The following is a 21,710-nucleotide window of genomic DNA, read 5'->3' on the forward strand; positions in this document are numbered from 1 at the left end:
GGCCTAAATTTAAGTAGACTTGACCTATCCTTTGTGGGATTAAGTTTTGTATGAACAAACCCTAAGATTGGGGGCTCATGGGCTAAAAATTTTAATGATAGATGCTATTTACTGCATTTTTTTTGGTTAAAATAGGCCACACACCTGAACTATTGGGGTTATCTGTGTTGGAAGGACTGACTGTACCAATATTAGCATCTGCAACTCTGTTTTTGGGTTCTGTGTTGTTCTGTTTAGGTGCTTTTACTTTGGATAGTTCCCAATACCACCAAAAAATGTTTCCTCCTAAAATCTTGAGGCCACCTAACTCCATGGCACAATTCACAATTTGATTAGAAATAAGATACAAAAGATACTGAAATTGATAATTAATGATCATAATTTAGTTGAGTAACTCCATTCAGCCTCCCCCCAACCCCCAGTGAGGTAGCTGCTACCACCACTAGGTTGAGTCATGGATGGAGACTCCCAGATATGACATTTGGGACCCTGAATGGTACAGAATAGGCAAGAGAGTGAGAGGCACCAACACCACAAAAAGCAGATCCATACTTCTGGTTGCTGACTTGACATCCCCACTTGAGTACCACACAGGATTTTTAAACCTAAATGTATATTTACTTTTAGGTTTTTCTCCTCCAGTCTTACACATTTCAGTAAATGGCACTACCATATGTCAGTTGGAGAAACCATAAGTGTAGGAGTCTGTGATACTTCTCTCTTAGTTCCACTTAATTCCTTATGTGTTCCATCCCAAGTCCTGATGATTTGCCTACTAAGTATAAACGCATATCCTGAATCCATCTACTTTATCTCTGTAGCAACCATGCTATTCAAAGCTACAATCATATCTCACCTGAATCATTGAAGTTGCCTATAAACTGGTCTCCATTTCATTCTTATCCGTTTGTAATCCAGTTGTCAAGCAATTGGCTAAAACTTGAAAAAAAAAATCTGACTATGTCATTTCCTTGCTTATTTTCATTATACTTAGAAAACAACAAAAACAACCCAGATGTCTTAGCCATAGCTTACAAGACTCTGCATGACTTGGCCCCTATTTAAATCTTCTCTCATTTTGTGTTACCTGTTATTCATGACTCTCCCAGTCACACAGATCTTACCCTAAAAGTTCCAAGCATGTTCTTCTGGGCCTTTGCACAAACATTCCTTTTGCTTGGCAAGTTCTTCTGGCTCTTGGCATGGCTCGGTCCTTTCATGCTTTAGGTCTTTCCTTAAATGTTACTTCAGGACTTCCCTGGTCAGAAGAGGTCTCATTATTTTCTCTCATAATTCTTTTTCTTCACAGCATTTATCACTGTAATTATTTATTTATGGTTATATACTTGTGTAATTTTTTTTCCCTACCATTAGATTTTAAGCTGTATCGAGGGCAGATACTGTCTTGTTTGTTTTAAAGATGGTATTTAGCCCAGTGTCTGGTACATAATAAGTACTCAAAAAAGATACTGGATATATGAAAGCATGAATGAAAAGGTTACTGCATTTTCCACAATCTCTGTGGGAAGTGTTTGTAGTAAGAATATCCCGTAGAGCTGTTTTATAGGTTGCCAGTTGAGTTATTTATGTGGAAATTTAAGTTATTTTCTTCTCGCCTCATAGTCGCTGAAGGCAGAATGATCTCACTGCAAATGGTAGTTTTCTCTCATTGTCCTTCTTCAACATTTAGGAAATGCTAAAGGGGCATTCTTTTTAGTCCAGGTATGTGGATGTATTGTAGTTCTTGTTTACTTTTTAACTCTGTATTTTGAAATAATTTCAAACTAACAGGACAAGTTGCAAAGATAATACAAATACCATACAGAGAGCTCCAGCATAGTCCCACACCCCAGATACGTAGCTCCAATGATTGTAACATTTTTCTACCTTTGCCTTGTCATTTCTTCTTTCAGATTTATTTTCTGAACATTTCAGAGTTGGTTGCACACATCAGAATCCTTGAACACCTACTACTGCCATGTACGTTTCTTGTGAACAAGTGCAGTTAACTTAAGTTAACCTTAAATGCAGTTATCGAGTTCAAGAAATTTAATGTTGATATAAAGCTTATATTCTGTATTGTAGTTTTTTATGTCCCAAAAATATCCTTTTGAGTCTTTTCTCCTTCATATTTAGATCTCATCCAGTATCATGCATGTGTTTAATCATCCATATCTCATCGATTTCTCTTTTTCTCACTTTTTTTAGTTGTGGAAACATATATACGATTTAAATCTTCCCATCCCAGCCAGTCCCAAGCATACCATTCAGTGGGATTAATCACTTTCACAATGCTGCCGTACCCTCTCCACCATCCAATACAATAACCTTCCTTTCACCCAAACAGAAAACCTACTCCCATTTTGCGTTAACTCCCCAGTTCCCCTACCCACCACCCCGGTAATCTGTACTCAACTTTCTGTCTCTATGAGTGTGCACATTCACTGATTTTCTTTGTAGTTACCTTGAAGCTTAAATTTAAGTCCTAAATCTGTAACAGTCTCTTTTCTTTGATACCAACTTAACTTAGTGTACATAAACTGTATTCTTATACTCTTTTGCCTCTCTACTTTTATGTAGCTCTTGTCACAGATTATATTTTTATATATAGAATGAGCTCCAAACCACTGATTTCTCATCACATTTTATACATTTGTGTAGATCTGTAGGAAGTAAATACAATAGTACTGGCATTTATATTTACCCATGTGTTTGTTTACCCTCACTGGAGAACTTTGTTTCTTGATGTGGCTTCGATCTATTGTCTTTTCTGTTCAACTTTAAGAACTCTCTTTAGCTTGTCTTAGAGGGCTGGTATGATGGTGACAAAATCCCTTAGCTTTTGTTTATATGGGAATGTCTTAATTTCTTCTTCATTTTTGAAACAGTTTTCTGGATATAGAATTATTGATTGTTATTTTTGGCTTTGAGTGCTGCCTTCTTGCCTTAGTGATTTCCTGTGAGAAATTGGCGGTTAATTTTATCAAGGCTCCCTTTTATATGGTATATTGCTTCTCTTGTGGCTTTCAGAATTCTCTTTTTCTTCGACGTTCAACAGCTTATAATATGGCAGTGTTTGGGTATATTTGGATTTATCAGACTGTTTGGAGTTTTTGACATTTTGAGTGTGCATACTTGCATCTTCTATTAAATTTAGGAGGTTTTCAGCTATTTTTTATTTTTTATTTTGTATGTTTTCTGTCTCTGTCTTCTTCATGGACTCCTATAATGTGTGTGTATATATGTGTGTGTGTATGTGTTTGATGGTATCCCATAGGTTCCTCATGCTCTGTTCACTTTTTTTCATTCTTTCCTCTTTCTGCTCCTCAGACTGGATGATTTCAATAGTCTTTATCTCCAGTTTTCTCGATTGTTTCTTCTCCCAGCTCAAATCTGATGTTGAACCTCTTTAGAGAATTTTTAATTTCTGCTACCATGGTCTTCAACTTTGTTTGGTTCCTTTTCATAATTTTCATCTATCTTTTGGTATTCTCTGTGTGTTTATATATCATTTTCTGTATTTCCTTTAATTCTTTGTCCATTTTAGCTCTTTGACCATACTTAGGACCATTTTCTTAAATTTTTTTTCTGGAATGTTCCAGGTCTGATCCTCCTCGTTGATGGTTTCTAATGCTTTAATCTTCTCCTTTGCCTGGGCCATCCCTTCCTATTTCTTTGTATGTTTTGTAATCCTTTGTTGGAACCTGGACATTTTGTTATTTTAGTATTAATCACTGGAATTTAGAAACTGAGGGATCTGGTCCTTAAGCTTATATCCACCAGGTATTATAACTGAGCTTTCCTTGAGTGCCAGGAGCTAACAAAAACAACAACCAAAACACCTTTCTCAGTTCTTGACGATTGTGTAAGTGCTCGCTTTCAGGGCTTATCCATGTAATGAATTAGGAGAATAGTTCCAGGTCAATGTATAGGGGCCTCCTTGTTCCTTTCTGTGTATGCCTCTTGTCTTGAGCATGGGCCTGGGCAATTGGCCCTAGAAATTCCCACATGGAATTGGATGTGAATGTCCTCTCTTCTGTATGAAACAGTTTTTTCATGGTCTTGAGTACTGCACTGTATGCCCTAAAACCAGCAATCCCATGCTCCAGGCAGCATAGACTTGGCGTTCTATGGGAGAGCTCAGTGAGCTGCTTTCTCCTTGCAGGGCAAGTCTTCTCTTGAGACGGCCCTCTTTGGTTCCACAACACTTCCATCCATTTTATGTGGCCTTGCATTCATGGCTGCATCCACCTCCTCCACAGTGGCATAGGTGACAAACCCAAAGCCTCGGAGAGTGTTTGAATCTCTCATTACCATGCCATCTGTGAGTGTTCCCCATTGCTCACAATGGCTCCTTAGACTTTCTCGTCGAAGCTTAATCCTCCAATGAGGAGCTTCCACAGCTGTTTGGGCTCTTTAGGAGACTGACCTGGACATGACTGCAGTGGAAGGAAAGACTTCAACAAGGAGAAAGCCCTACTACTGCTTTTAAATGGTCTTTTTGATTGGATGGTTGGCCTTTTTTTTTTTTTTAAATGCAGAACTATTTTCTGGAGTTTGAGAAAGACGTTTGTTCCCTCTGTTTACTTTTCCATGGCCAAATTTCTTCAGCTTCTATTCCTGCTGTTCCTGAATCTCATCTCATGCAAAATATGTTCAAATGTGTAGCATTAGAGTTTAATATTGATAGATCAAGATATAATACTGTTGTCTATGATTGTAGAAATTTAGCTATTTATTCCACAAAATATTTATTGAGTACTTATGTGCCAGATGCCTGCTGTATACCAGGTTTTTCTGGTAGGCATTTGAGTTAAAAAATAATGTTTTAAAGCATAAAACATTATTATCTTAATGGGCCTTCATTGTAGATGGGGGAGATAAATAATAAACACAATAAGTAAAGCACATAGCATTTTAAAAGAAGATAAGTATTACAGGGGAAAAAATGCAGTAAATAGGAAGCTTTGGATTTTTTAGAAGGGTATAATTTTAAAGTGAGTGATGAGGGAAAGTCATATTGAGAAAGTGTCTTAGTTTGCCATGTCTTCTGTAACAAATACCACAGATGGTTAGCTTTAAAAAACAGGGATTTATTTTCTCTCAATCTTACAGGTTAGAAGTCCAAAATCGAGGTATTGGCAGGATCATGCTTTCTTTGAAGTCTGTAGCATTCTAGTGGTGGTTTACCAGCAGTCTAGAATTCAGTCTCTACCTCTTTCACATGACCATCTGCCTTCTTTCTCCTTTTCACTCCTACTTACTTTGCATCCAAATTTCCTCTGCCTTTAAGGACTCAACTCACATTGAATTAAGGCCCCATCCTGATTCATGTCAGTCCCATCTTAATATAATCTTCAAAGATCCTGTTTACAAATGTGTTCACATCCATTGTACCAGAGGTTAAGACTTGAACATGTCTTTGTGGGGGACATGACTCAATCCATAACAGAAGGTGATACTTGAGCAAAGACTTAAGGAAGTTGAGAGTTAACCATGTAGATGTCTTGGGGGAGAACATTCCAGGTAGAATACTTTAAATCAGAAGTGTGTCTTTCCATTTTGAGGAATAGCTAGGATGTCTGAATGGCTGAAGCAGAGTAAGGGAGAATGTAAAAGGAAATGAGATTAGAGATAACTGGAGGTCTGATATATAGGGTTTTGTGGGCCATTGTGCCATTGTGAGCACTTTGGCCTTTTTTTTTTTTTTTTTTTGCATGGGCAAGTACCAGGAAGCGCGAACTGAGCCACTGCGGCCCACCCAGGACTTTGGCTTTTTACTCTAAGTTTGGAGTGAATGTAGAATTTGAGCAGAAGGGTGATGTGATCTGACTTTCTCTTTAAAGAAAGTTTCTGTGTTAAGGATAGACTAAGCAGGGAGACCAGTTAGGAGGCTATTGCAGTGATTTGGTGGTTGCTTGAGTCAAGGTGGTAGCAGTGGAAAGGGTAAGAAATAATTATATTCTGGATATGTTTTGAAGATAAAGTCATTTGAAGGTATGGCTGACTTAAGGTTTTTGACCTCAGAATTGAGAAGATGGAGTTACTGTAAACTGAGATGGGGAAGACTAGGGGTGGATTGAGATATGCGGAGAAATCAGCTTATAAAAGATGAAATTACCTCTTTTTTGTTAAACTGAAAATGTGGCCTTAAAACATTTTTTTGAAATCCATGAATTGATAGAGATTGCTCACTTTTGAGGAAGCACTTAATTCTGCTAACCTCAGATAATAAGTGGTTAGAGTCTAGATATTGCCATAGTCTAGATTCTATAAGTCTAAGCTTGATACAATCTCTTAATAGGTATAATTTTTAAACATATTTATTGAAGTGTGCCTACAGTAAAGTGTACATATGTAAAATGAACAGCTCGATAAATTTTCACATATGAACATATCTGTGTAATTGTCATCCAGAACAAGATGTATAACAATTTCAGTACTCCAGAAGATGCCCTCGTGTTTTTTCCTGGTAATAGCCCCTCCCCATTACCACCAAAGCAGCCACTATGCTGATTCTGTCACCATAGATTAGTTCTGATTCATCATAACTATTATAACATGATAATTAATACACAAACAGTAAAAGTCAAGTTCAGACTGCAGCCAGAATTATGCCTACCTCTGTATATCACGGAAGAATTTTGAGAATAAATGCAATTGTGTGCAGGTCATTGAAATCCTCAACAAAAAGATGATACATAAAGAAGGGGTATTGTACTTTTATTTTCTAAAATCATGTTTTGTACAAAATCCAAAATAGGCACTGTATATTTCTTTGTACCCATGACTTATTTTGTGATGCTATTTGCATCGCAATTTGAAGTCTTATAGAAAATATTTTGATTACTCCAAATAGAGTTTTATTTTTCATTGCTCTCATGTCAACAACGTATTCACTCTTCAATGTACTGAAAAACTCAGTTTTCAAATTTGGTAGAAAACGTTATTTGTGAGATTATATTTAATCTTGAAGTTCCAGATTTCCAGGGAATACAATTTGTAGTCAGCAAATATTGGCTTTATGTAATTAAGAATTGTTGAAATATTTTACAGGTGATGATGAGCAGTCTACGCAGATGGCTGCAAGTTGGGAAGATGAGAAAGTGACAGAAGCATCTGCACACAGTTTTGTTGCTATTAGAATCGATACCAAAAGGTTTGCTTATGTTTTAATAGTTGTTGAATTTTTGACATGATCATGGTCTTTGATTGTGATTTATAGTGATACTCTTGGACTCTTAGATTTTTTGAAGGTCTACAGCATGTTGGGGACTTAAATAATGAGTGCTGTTTCCAAATTCATTATCTTGGGGGAAAAAAAAAAGTCAAGTCTCCTAAAAAAAAAAAAAAGTCTAGCTATTAAGTAGCTTTGTGACATTTACCAGGATGAAAGAAGAAATGTGATCCCCACCTCTTAAGAATTTGGAAATAGCTGTAAATTATATATTAAGTATCTTTGAAAAGTTGACCACTTACTGTTTTGGATGTTATTTTTGGAAATCAGGAGGTTTCTAGGTTCCTCACAGTACTTGATATCCACAAACCTGTTTTGTTCTCCTATCCCTCTCCCCACTTTTTAAACTATTTATTATGGAAAATTTCAAACATATACAAAAGCAGTTGAATGTTATAAATGACCCCTTGTTGTCCCCTAGCTTCAGTAATCATCAACACATGGCCAGTCTTGTTTTATCTGTTTCCCCATCAAGTTCAACTCATTCCATATAAGTTTGAAACAAATCCCAGGTATCATATCATTTCATTTATCAATATTTCAGTATGTCTCAGTATGTTAGAGTCGAGGTCCAACAAGGTCCTGATTATGATTGATTTCTCTTAATTTGTTGCCTTGTCTCCCTGTCTTTTTTCCTTGAAGTGATTTTAAAGAAAATACGTCATTTGTTTTATAGTTTTCTACAGTCTGGATTTTGTTCATTGCATCCTTGTTGTTGTCATTTAATTGTTCCTCTGTTTCCTATAAATTAGATCTTGAGACTTGATCAGATTCAGGCTTAATTTTTTTAATCAAGATTACTTTATTGGTGGTGGCATGCTCCATTAGAAGGCACATGATATTTTCTGGTCTCTTTTTTATGATAATATCATCTGTCAGTGATCAGTATCTATAGACATTAATTCATTAGCAATTGCAAAATATTACCAAATTGCTCTCAAGATAAAAATTGTTTAGAAATTTACCTATAGATTTGAACACTTTTTTATTTAAAGATTTTCCATAAAACAAAAAGGTCATAAAACACATCATAGTTCAGCCTGCATCGTAACAATTTTTAGTTACTGAATTTTACATTTACTGAAATGTAATAGTGTGTTTTAAAATAGATATTTTAATGTATATCATATTTTATTTATATTGTCCATCATCTTCCAGAAATACCTTTTAGGGTCAAGAATGACAGGAGGAATATATGGGTTTATTGGGAATGTGAAAGAAATGAGAATGTCAGAATTTTTGTGATTATATACAGGCTGATTTACTTACCATTTTAAAACAGATTTTTCATTACCAGATGCATGGATACTTTATATAATGATGGCTGATATTTCATTCTATTAGGACTACCTCCTAATAGAATCAACTGTGTCATTTAAATTATGAAAAGAAAATTTTACTTTATTGTACAATAATAACAAAAATGCATAATGTTCTGGGGATATTTTATTTATTTGTTTATATATGGAGACAGCATGCTTTGAAAATATACTGATAGGAAATGCATCAAAGGTTTATGATGGTTATTTCTAAGGATAGGATTCTAGGTGATTTTTTTCTTTATGCTTTCCTATGTTTTCAAACGTTTTACAATAATCATTCTTTGTATTCAGAAAAAAAAGGAAAAATTTTAGTTCTTGGAAGCATTAATTTGATTACTGGAATTATTCATCCATGTTGATTAATGTCTCTTATTTGTTTTACAATGTAAACTCTCTCTCCCATTGCTGTCCCTAACCATTCACTTTACTTTTCTGGAGCCAACCAGTGTCACTAGTTTCTTCTGTATCCTTCTAGAGATATTTATTCAGATAATCAGGAAAACATATTTATATTTGTTTTCCTCTCCATTTTTACAAAAGTGGTAGCTTTTTTGGGGGTGGTAGGTACATGGACTGGGAATTGAACCTGAGTCTCTTACATGGCAGGCGAGAATTCAAAATGGTAGCATTTTGACACATTTTTCTCTCCCCTTTTCTTTTCCATGGTTGCATACTTTTTTTTTGTTGGAAGATATTTAGGTTGTTTCAAACCTTTGTTATGAAAATATTATGTCATCACATATACAAGTAGGTCATAGGAATTGAAATCGTCTTATAATAGGTGAATATATTGTATTCTGGTATACCTAATTGCTGCTGGAGAAACAACATGGCAGACATTAATTCTGGAAATATAGCAACCAGGTCCAGCCACTAGTTTGTGGGTTGCAAAACCAGGTAATTCTTTAATCTGAAAATTATAAAATGAACGAACTAATTCTCGCCTGCCATGCCGGAGACCCAGGTTCAATTCCCGGAGCCCGCACATGCCAAAAATAAACAAACAAAGAACAAACTAAAAACAGTCTTGTGAAATAAGAGTTATGTTTTTCTCAGGATTGTGAAAGAAATAGGTAATTTCTGAGAAATAATTTTTGATTGGTACAGTAAGTTTTTATAAAAACAGCTCAGCATTTGGGAAACAATTATATTCATCTCCTTTTTTTCTGTTTGATTTTGTTTTACAGTGAAGCCTGCCTACAATTTTCACAAATCTGTATCCTTTCAATGAAGAACCAGTTTTAAATTTATTCAGGAAGAGGATTTATCTTTCTTTTGATGAATTCATGAAATTTACATATTATTCTTTTGTATTTTGTTTTGTTTTTACAGAACCATGTATTCTTATTGTGGAAACTCTCTATGTTACTAGTGTCCTTTGAGATCGAGTATTTTATTGTGAATATCTGAAAAGCAATATGGAGCAGTTCACATAGATTGTTGGAAGTAACAATGGCAAGAGGCAACTAGTTTCACGAGGCATGAAATAAATCATAAATCATTTCACGTATATAGACCTTAATGAGACAATAGTTGAAATTCTCTTTTTTTATCCTTTAAATATAATGCATATTCAATGTAGAATTTTCCATTTTAACCACTTTCAAGTATATAATTTAATGGTATTAATTATAGTCATAATTTGCGCTATCATCCCTACTATCCATTGCAAAATTCTTGCCATCACCTCAAACAGAAATTCTACCCATTAAGGATTAATTTCCAATCCCGCCCCCCTCATAACCTATAATCTAATTTCTGTCTCTATGAATTTGCATGTTCTGGTTATTTCATGTAAATGAAATTGTATGATATTTGTCCTTTTGTTTCTGGCCTACTTCACTCAATATGATGTTTTCAGGGTTCATCCATTTTGTAGTATATATCAGAACTGCATTCCTTCTAATGGAATATGCTGTTTATTTATATACCGCAGTTTTTGAATTTTAATCTAATACTTTATTCATAGATATATGACTATACGTATTTTTTTGTATATTTAAAAAATTTGCCTCTAACTGCGTATCATTTTATACCCCTTTCTTGATGGTTATTGTGAGCATATCCTATATTCCACAGATTTTCTGAAAGCACAAGTTTTAACAACTAGGTACTAGTATTACATGAATGTACTATTCTTTATTTAGCAATTCACTTGTTGTTGCTCTTTTAGGATTTTTTTTTTTAATATGTATTATATATTCACATACCATGTAAACATCCAAAGTGTACAGTCAGTGATTCATGTCATCATAGCTGTACATTTATCATTACAATCAACATTTTTGTATTTCAAAAATAGCATATATAAAAACAAATTTCAAAACTCATCAGAACAATTAGTTGTAGAACAAATTTCAGAATTTTATACTGCATTTTTTAAATCTCCTCATCCATTGATGGATGCTTGGGTTGCATTTACCTTTTTGCTGTCATGAATAATGCTGCAATGATCATTGGTATACTGTTTGAGTCCCTTCTAGGTCTTATGGTAATTCTGTTTCTTGGTGAAATTATTTCATAAACATGAAGTTTACAGACATAATTTGTTTTGCTTTGTTATCAGTATTGTTTCATAAATTTGTCCCCTTATTTCATATGAATTGTTAGACTTAATTAAACTGTACAGATCCTGTAGTGTGTGTTCCATCCAGTTTCTTTATTGGAGACAATGGAATTCCCTTGGAAGTAATAGCAGGAAGTATTTCTGCAGATGAACTTGTTACCAGAATTCACAAAGTCCAGCAGGTGAGAAGGAACAGAAACTGTTCTTTGCATAAACATGAAAAAACGGTATGTCAGGAATTTGATATTGGAATATTTATTGAGCCCTTCTGTAATTCAGGAACCTGCCAATGTCATTAAACTTTTAAGGTAATTGGACTGATTTTGAAAACAGCGTTATGAGGCTAGAGGTGCCTTTACATAAAACTTAAGTGTTGGCTTATTCTTTCTTCTCTTGTCTTCCCTCATTGCCAGTCACATAATGTACATCATCATTGTTTTGCATGGGAGAATTGCTGTCACATTGTGGCCCTAATGGTATTTTGCTTGGCATATTTTAAGGACCCTACACTCAGTAATTGCTCAGTTGTGTCCTCTTGACGTCTTTTGAAAAGAAGTGGATCTCCGTGGGCAAATAACTAATATAGATTGTGACTTTTTTCTTTCAATTCTAATTTGAAGGAAAGTCAACAGTATGCTTTAAGAATCTTCTTTTTATGCTCTCACCAGCTTAGTTTAATTCCATAATGTGATTGTTATAGTTTAGATTCATCCACTTGGAGTTTAGCATTTCTTCCTCCTATAGAATATAAATTGCTTTAACTCATATTTTGATCTCATTCTACCATGGCAAATTTAGATCTTCTCTGTTAATTAAATTCCAATTTGTTTTCTTCCTAGATGCATTCATTGAAAGGTGAAGTATCAGCTGCACATGAGAACCAGTCAGAAAGTTCTGTCTCTACTCTACCCACCTCGTTTGAACATAGCAACACTTGTGACAACACTCAGTCCAAAAATACAGAGCTTTGTGAGAGACTGCCCTCTTCTCCTGATACAAAGTCAGATACTGCAGCAGGTAAATTTTGAATGTACCCTCTTGGGTACAATAGAAAGACTCCTTCACTTCACTTTAAAGTAGAGGCTGTGGATTAATAGTTTTAAAAATAAACGTATTGGCTGATTTTTCTTCAGATTCATTTAATTTTAGGGGTTGTCTTAAATATATCTATGTATCATTTCATGGCAGGAAAGGATAAATTCAATCCCATATGGTCAGCAGTCCAAAACACTTGATCTATGATTTCTGCTTCTGTGCAGAGAAAATCATATTTACACCTAAGAGTTTTACAAATCTCTCCCCAACCTATCTCAGGGGATTTTAAACTAATCTATTTCAAATTGTTTTTATAAACTATAAAATGCAGTACACAATTAAGGGAATAGTATTTGCATTTTTTAAAAAGTAAAATTTTTAGTTTTTTAATATATGAACTAGAACATTTATAAATAGGTGTACTTGCAAAGGGGATATTTTAAAAGATAAAAGAGAAACATTATTCTGAATATTAGATATCGTGGTTAGAGATATTTGGTATAATGTTGTTTTGTATTAAGCAACATAGGGTTACATAAAATCAAGAAGTTAAGGTCATCCAGCATCCACGACAAGTAATCATCAAGTCTCTGAATAATGATGGAAAACAGGTTATCTTCTATTGGGATCAGTTTGTGTGCTCTGTAAATTCCTGTTGGTTCGAATGCAGTTTTCTGGGGTTACCCATGACAAGTCTTTGAGTATTTGAAGAACAGCTGTCAGATTCCCTCTCAGTAGTATACTTTTCAGATTTTACCTCTTCAGATTATTCAAATTCTGGATCCCTGTAGTATTGAGGGACTATATTGTGGTAGTCCATTTAGCTCTCCAACAGAATAATTATCTTTTACATTCACCTGTATATTTATCATTTCCTAATTCTTCATTCCTTCCAGAAGATATATTTCCTCTGGTATCATTTTCCTTTAGCCTGAAAATTTTCCTTTAGTATTTCTTGTTTTATAACTCTGTTGGCAGAAGAATCCTGTTTTCTTTCACCTGAAAATGTCTTTGCCTTATCGTCATTATTTTTGCAGGATATAAAATTTTGGGCTGCCAGTTAATTTATTCCTTCAACTCTTTATAAAGATGTTGTTTACTGTCTTCTTGTCATCAGAGTTTATTCAAATTGTTTTTAACATGGAAGTGTTTTCTCCTTCAGGATTTTCTCTGTCTTTGGTTTTCAACAATTTGACCATGATATACCTAGATATGTTTTATTCATATTTATCCTTTTGGGGGTTTGCTGAGAATCTGTAAACATGTGCTTAATGTAAATGTATTTCTTCAAATATTTTTCTGTCCTGCTTTCTCCTATCTTGCTGGAATTAATATATACATTTATATCAGTCATGCGCATTCCTGAGACTGTCGTCATTTTTTTTTTCTCAATCCTATCCCCCCTCCTTCAGATTGGATAATTCTGTTGCTCTACAAGTTCACTGACTCTTTTCTGTTTCATCTCCTTTTTGAAGATGAGCCCATCCAGTGAATTTTTAATTTTTATCTCATTTATTTTTAATATTTTTATTGAGAAATCTTCACACATGTACAGTCCATACATGGTCTACAGTCAGTGGCTTATAATATCGTCATGTAGTTATATATTCATCACCATGATCATTTTCAGGACATTTGCATCACTCCAGAAAAAGAAATAGAAAGTAAGAAGAAGAAACTCATACATTCCATACCTCTTACCCGTCCCTCTCATTAACCACTAGTATTTCAATCTACCCAATTTATTTTACCCCTTGTCCCCTCATTATTTATTTATTTTTATCCATTTTTTAAACTCATCTGCCCATACCCTAGATAAAAGGAGCATCAGACACAAGGTTTTCACAATCACAGTCACATTTGTAAAAGCTATATCATTATACAATCATCTTCAAGAATCAGTTACCGCCACTCCCAAAATACCATGAACTAAAAAGGGATGTCTATATAATGTGTAAGAATAACCTCCAGGATAACTTCTATACTCTGAAAATTTGCTCATCTTTTTCTTGTTCTTCTGGGTGTGAGGTTAGGTTGTTTTTTGTTTTTTTTTTAATTTTTATTAAAACCAATCAACACACGATATGAACATTTTTTTCATCACATAGTTGTGTATTCGTCATCATCATGATCGTTTCTTAGAACATTTGCATCAATTTAGAAAAAGAAATGAAAACAGAAAAAATTCATACATACCATACCCCTTATCCCTCCCTATCATTGATCACTAGCATTTAAATCTACTAAATTTATTTTAACATATGTTCCCCCTATTATTTATTTATTTTTATTCCATATGTTTTACTCATCTGTCCATAAGATAGATAAAAGAAGCATCAGGCACAAGGTTTTCACAATTATACAGTCACACTGTGAAAGCTGTATCATTATACAATCATCTTCAAGAAACATGGCTACTGAAACACAGCTCTACATTTTCAGGTAGTTCCCTCCAGCATTTATCTCTGCTACACCTTAACCAAAAAGGTGATATCTGTTTAATGCGTAAGAATAACCTCCAGGATAATCTCTTGACTCTGCTTGAAATCTCTCAGCCATCGACACTTTATTCTGTCTCATTTCTCTCTTCCCTCTTTCGGTTGAGAAGGTTTTCTCAGTCCTTTGGTGCTGAGTCCCAACTCACCTTAGGATTTCTGTCCCACGTTGCCAGGAAGGTCTACATCCCTGGTACTCATATCCCACATAGAGAGGAGGAGGGCAGTGAGTTTGCTTGTTGTATTGGTGAGGGAGAGAGGCCATATCTGAGCAACAGAAGAGGTTCTCTTGGATGTGACTCTTAGGCCTAATTTTTTTTGTTAATTTTTAACAAAAATAGAACAAATACAAACATTCTTGACTTACAATCATTCTGTTCTACATATATAATCAGTAATTCACAGTATCATCACATAGTTGTGTATTCATCATCATGATCATTTCTTAGAACATTTGCATCAATTCAGAAAAAGAAATAAAAAGAAAACAGAAAAAAATTCGTACATACCGTACCCCTTACCTCTCCCTTTCATTGATCACTAGCATTTCAATCTAAATTTATTTTAACATTTGTTCCCCCTATTATTTATTTTTATTCCATGTGTTTTACTTGTTTGTTGATTAGGTAGATAAAAGGAGCATCAGACACAAGGTTTTCACAATCACACAGTCACATTGCGAAAGGTATATCATTATGCAATCATCTTCAAGAAACATGGCTACTAGAACAAATCTCTACATTTTCAGGCAGTTCCCTCCAGCATCTACTTCTGTTACACCTTAACTAAAAAGGTGATATCTGTTTAATGCGTAAAGAATAACCTTCAGGATAACCTCTCGACTCTGTTTGGAATCTCTCAGCCATTGACACTTTATTTTGTCTCATTTCACTCTTCCCTCTTATGGTTGAGAAGGTTTTCTCAATCCCTTGATGGTGAGTCTCAGCTCATTCTAGGATTTCTGTCCCACGTTGTTAGGCCTAATTTTAAGTAGGCTTAGCCTATCCTTTGTGGGGTTAAGTTCCTATGAACAAACCACAAGATTGGGCGCTCAGCCTATTGCTTTCGTTTTCCTCAATACTTGTGAGAATATCAAGAATTCTCTACTTGGGAAGTTGAATTTTCCCCCTTTCTCAACCATTCCTCCAAGGTGACTTTGCAAATACTTTTTTATTCACTGTTCAAATCCTCCTGGGATTTATTGAGGCATCACTCTGGACAAACCTACAAAATTGCATGCCCTACTCAAGGTTCCATGTACTTATGGTGTTCAATTAAACTGTCCACATAAGTTATATTAGGAAATACACTAGTCAAAATAATAATTTTGTACCAAATAAACATTTTTTGCTTTAGTCTCACACGTTAGTTTTATAATATTGATTACCATCTATTTTCTATTTCAACATCTATTTTCAACACCCTGCATTATTGACATTCCTTTGTTCTTCCTCATGCAGAAACATTTTAAAATTTGCACATTTAGTCACTATCATTATACACTCTAGGCATTCCTAAATTGTACCATCTCTGTCTTTATTGTCTATGTTTCTTTCTCATTTCATTTGTGCCCCCAGGCCTCCTCCCTCTATCATTCTCACATTCAACTTCATTCAGTGTTATAACATTATTGTATTACAGTTAGATAGTATTGTGTTATCCATTTCTGAGTTTTTACTATCAGTCTGTTACATAATCTGTATCCCTTTTGCTCCAATTTCCCAATATCTACCATATTTCTATCTCCTAATGGTCTCTGTTACCAACTGAAATTCTCCAAGTTCGTTCACTAATGTCAGTTCATATCAGTGAGACCATACAGTATTTGTCCTTTTGTTTTTGGCTAATCTCACTCAACATAATATCCTTAAGGTCTATCCATGTTATTACATGCTTCATAACTTTATTCTGCTTTACAGCTGCATAATATTCCATCGTATGTATATGCCACAGCTTGCTTAGCCACTCATGTGTTGATGGACATTTTGGCTGTTTTCATGGTGTGCAGATGTCTGTTTGTGTTCTTGCCCGCCTGTGCTCTGATTAGATGCCTAACAATGGTATTGCCGGATCATATAGCAGTTCTATACTTAGCTTCCTGAGGAAACGCCACACTGCCTTCCACAGTGGTTGTACCATGACATTCCCACCAACAGTGGATAAATGTGCCTCTTTCTCCATATCCTCTCCAGCGCTTGTTGTTTTCTGTTTTATTGATAATGGCCATTCTGTTGGGTGAGAGATGATATCTCATTGTGGTTTTGATTTGCATTTCCCTAATAACCAGGGAAGTTGAGCATCTTTTCATTTGCCATTTGGCCATTTGTATTTCCTCTTCTGAGATGTGTCTGTTCATGTCTTTTGCCCATTTTGTAATTGGATTGTCTTTTTCTTGTTGAGTTGAACACTGTTTATACATTCACAATACTAGACCTTTATCTGATATATCATTTCCAAATATTGTCTCCCATTGTGTAGACTGTCTTTTTTCTTTCTTTTTTATTTTATTTTTTTTTTACATGGGCAGGCACCGGGAATTGAACCCGGGTCCTTGGGCATGGCAGGCAAGCCCTCTTACCTGCTGAGCCACCGTGGCCCACCCTCTTTTTTCTTTCTTGACAAAGGTCTTTGATGTACGAAAGTGTTGAATTTTGAGGAGTTCCCATTTATTTATTTTTTCAGTGCTCATGCTTTGGGTGTAAGGTCTAGGAAACCACCTCCTATTAAAAGATTGATAAGATATTTCCCTGCATTTTCTTCTAACAGTTTTATGGTCTTAGATCTAATGTTTAGGTCTTTGATCATTTTGCGTTAATTTTTTTATAGGGTGTGAGATATGGATTCTCTTTCATTCTTTTGCATGTGGATATCCATTTCTCTAGGCACCATTTATTGAAGAGTTCTGTCCCAGGTGAGTTGGTTTGACTGCCTTATCAAAGATCAGTTGTCCGTAGATGAGAGGGTCTATATCTGAACACTCTATTCTATTCCAAAGTATATCTATCTTTATGCCAGTACCATACTGTTTTGACCACTGTAGCTTCATAGTACGCCTTAAAGTCAGGTAGCTTGAAGCCTCCAACTTCATTTTTCTTTCCCAGGATACTTTTAGCTATTTGGGACATTCTCCCATTCCAGATAAATTTGGTCATTGGTTTTTCTATTTTGAAAAGTAAGTTTTTGGGATTTTAATTGGTATAACATTGAATCTGTAAATCAATTTAGGTAGAATTGACCATTAACTGTATTTAGTCTTCTAAGCCGTGAACATAGTGTGCCATTCCTTTTATTTAGATCTTCTGTGATTTCTTTTAACAATTTCTTAAAGTTTTCTCTGTATATGTCTTTTGTCTCTTTAGTGAAGTTTATTCCTAAATATTTTATTCTTTTGGTTGCAATTGTAAACAGAATTTTTTTCATGATTTCACCCTCAGATTGTTCATTGCTAGTGTATAGAAACACTACATATTTTTAAAGTGTTGATCTTGTAACCCGCCACTTTGCTGTACTCATTTATTAGCTATAGTAGTTTTGCTGTGGATTTTTTGGGGTTTTCAACATATAGTATCATATCATCTGCAAACGGTGAGTGTTTTCCTTCTTCCTTTCCAATTTTGATGCCTTGTATTTCTTTTTCTTGTCTAATTGCTCTGGCTAGAACTTCCAACACAGTGTTGAAAAACGGTGGTGATAGTGGACATCCTTGTTTTGTTCCTGATCTTAGGGGGAAAGTTTTCAGTTTTTCCCCATTGAGCATAATGTTAACTTTTTCACATATTCCCTTTATCATGTTCAGGATGTTGCCTTCTATTCCTATCCATTGAAGTGTTTTCAGCAAGAAAGGATGTTGAATTTTGTCAAATGCTTTCTCTGCATCAATCGAGATGATCGTGTGGTTGTTCTGCCTCTTTTTGTTGATATGGTGTATTATATTAATTGATTTTCTTATGTTTAACCATCCTTGCATACCTGGGATGAGTCTTACTTGGTCATGGTGTATAATTCTTTTAATATGCTGTTGGATTCGATTTGCAAGAATTTTGTTGAGGGTTTTTGCATCTATATTCATAAGAGAGATTGGTCTGTAGTTTTTTTTTTGTAATATTTTTGTCTGACTTTGGTATGAGGGTGATGCTTGCTTTGTAGAATGAGTTAGGTAGTTATCCCTCCCCTTCAACTGTTTTAGAAGAGTTTGAGCAAGATTGGTACTAATTCTTTCTGGATGCTTGGTAAAATTTACATGTGAAGCCACCTGTTCCTGGACTTTTCTTTTTTGGGAACTTCTTAATGACTGATTCAATTTCTTTTCTTGTGATTGGTTTGTTGAGGTCATCTATTTCTTCTCGAGTCAGTGTTGGTTGTTCATGCCTTTCTAGAAAGTCGTCCATTTCATCTACATTGTCTAATTTATCAGCATAAAGTTGTTCATAGTATCCTGTCATTACTTCCTTTATTTCTGTGGGGTCAGTGGTTATGTCTCCTCTTTCATATCTGGTTTTATTTATTTGCATATTCTCTCTTCTTTTTGTCAACCTCGCTAAAGGTCCATCAATCTTATTGATTTTCTCATAGAACCAACTTCTGATTTTGTTGATATTTCTCTATTGTTTTCATGTTCTCAGTTAAATTTATTTCTGCTCTAAAATTCATTATTTCTTTCCTTTTGCTTGCTTTGGGGTTAATTTGCTATTCTTTCTGTAGTTTTCCAAGTGGGCAGTTAATTCCTCAATTTTTGCTCTTTCTTCTTTTTTTGATATAGGCATTTATGGCAATAAATTTCCCTCTTAGCATTGCCTTTGCTGCATCCCATAAATTTTGATTCATTGTGTTTTCATTTTCTTTTGCCTCGAGGTATTTACTAATTTCTCTTGTAATTTCTTCCTTGACCCACTGGTTGTTTATGAGTATGTTGTTGAGCCTCCATGTATTTGTGAATTTTCTGGCACTCTGCCTATTATTGATTTCCTGCTTCACTCCTTTATGATCTGAGAAAGTGTTTTTCATGATTTAAATCTTTTTAAAATTTATTGAGACTTGCTTTGTGACCCAGCATAGGGTCTATCCTTGGGAATGATCCACGAGCACTTGAGAAAAAGGAGTATCGTGCTGTTGTGGGGTGTAATGTTTTATAAATGTCTGTTAAGTCTAGCTCATTTATTGTATTATTCCAGTTCTCTGTTTATTTATTGATATTCTGTCTAAATGTTCTGTCCATTGATGAGAGTGGGGATTTGAAGTCTCTGACTTATAATATATGTGTCTATTTCTGTTTTCAGTGTTTGCTTCATGTATTTTGGAGCATTCTGGCTCAGTGCATAAATATGCATGATTGTTATGTCTTCTTGTTGAATTGTTCCTTTTATTAATACGTAGTGTCCACCTTTGTCTGTTTTAACTGTTTTGCATTTGAAGTCTAATTTGTTGAATGTTAGTATAGCTATTCCTGCTCTTTTCTGATTGTTATTTGTATGGAGTATCTTTTACCTACCTTTCACTTTCAACCTGTGTTTATCTGTGGGTCTTAGATGCGTTTCCTATAGACAGCATATAGATGGGTCCTGTTTTTTAATCCATTCTGCCAGTCGATGTCTTTTGGCTGCGGAGTTTAATCCTTTAACATTTAGTGTTATGACTGTGTGGGCAGTACTTCTACCATTTTGCCTTTTGAATTTTTGATGTCATAACTAATTTTCCTTCTTTTACCTTTGCTCATAGTCTTTATTTCTACATTCTTCTCCACAGCTCCTTCTGCTCTCTTTTCCTATCTGTCTCTAGTGCTCCCTTTAGTATTTCTTACAGAGCCGTCTCTTAGTCACAAATTCTCTCAGTGATTTTTTTGTCTGAAAATGTTTTCATTTCTCCCTCATTTTTGAAGGACAATTTTTGTTGGATATAGAATTCTTATTGGCAGTTTTTCTGTTTTAGCAATTTAAATATGTCATCTCACTGTCTTCTAACCTCCATGGTTTCTGCTGAGAACTCTCCGCATTGTCTTATTGGTCTTCCCTTATATGTGATGGATTGCTTTTCTCTTAAGATTCTCTCTTTCTCTTTGACATTGGACATTCTGATTAGTAAGCGTCTTGGAGTACATCTTTTTGGATCTTTTCTGTTTGGGGTATGCTGCATTTCTTGGATCTGTAATTTTAAGTCTTTCATAAGAATTGGGAAGTTTTCAGTGATAATTTCCTCCGTTAGTTTTTTTCCGCCTTTTCCCTTCTCTTCTCCTTCTGGGACACCCACAACACGTGTATTTGTCTGCTTCATATTGTCATTCAATTCCCTGAGTCCCTGCTCATATTTTTCCATTTTTTTTCCTATAGTTTCTGTTTCTTGTTGAATTTCAGATGTTCCATCCTCCAGTTCACATATATTCATGCACGTTATGTTTTCATTCAATTCCCTGAGTCCCTGCTCACATTTTTCTGTTCTTTTCTCTATATTTTCTTTGCTTGTCAAATTTCAGATGTCCCATCCTCCAGTTCTGTAATGCTGTCTTCTTCCTCTTGAAATCGGACATAGTCCATTGTTTTTATGTCTCTTTTACTGTGCCTTTCATTCCAATAAATTCTGTAATTTGTTTTTTCAGACTTTCGATTACTTCTTTTTTGTTCATTACTTGCCGTTTTTATATCCTCCCTCAATTCACTGATTTGATCTTTGATGAGGTTTTCCATGTCTGTTCGAACATTCTGAATTAATTGTTTCAACTCCTGTATCTCATTTGAATTGTTGGCTTATTCCTTTGACAGGGCTATATCTTCAGTTTCCCTAGTGTGATTTGTTATTTTTTGTTGGTGTCTAGGCATTTAATTATCTTAATTAGTTTGTTCTAGAGATTGTTTTCACTTTTTTACCTAGGATTTTCTTGCTGGATGATTTTGTTGTCTGTCTGTTTTTTGATGTTCTGTTCAGCTTATTCTGGACCACTGGTTTAGATTTTGTTTAACAGAGGAGAATTTTTCAGTTCTTGTTTTCTTTTTTCTTGCACTGCCTGTATGGTGCCTTTCTTTTCCACCCTTAGGAGGGTCTGCTTAGGAGGGTCTTCTAAGGAG

General features: G+C 34.8%; 1 protein-coding gene across 1 annotated transcript in view; it reads left to right on the plus strand.

The window, feature by feature from the left end:
- UBXN4 (UBX domain protein 4) overlaps positions 1–21,710 on the plus strand; it is a 96,740-nt gene that overhangs the window by 3,853 nt on the left and 71,177 nt on the right. The window contains exons 2-5 of the mRNA XM_077153671.1: positions 7,057–7,159; positions 9,747–9,775; positions 11,189–11,307; positions 11,965–12,142. Of these exons, the coding sequence (XP_077009786.1) occupies positions 7,057–7,159; positions 9,747–9,775; positions 11,189–11,307; positions 11,965–12,142 (429 nt within the window). The remainder of the gene's footprint in view (positions 1–7,056; positions 7,160–9,746; positions 9,776–11,188; positions 11,308–11,964; positions 12,143–21,710) is intronic.

Source organism: Tamandua tetradactyla, chromosome 3 (assembly GCF_023851605.1).
Source record: "Tamandua tetradactyla isolate mTamTet1 chromosome 3, mTamTet1.pri, whole genome shotgun sequence".
Classification (NCBI taxonomy): domain Eukaryota; kingdom Metazoa; phylum Chordata; class Mammalia; order Pilosa; family Myrmecophagidae; genus Tamandua; species Tamandua tetradactyla.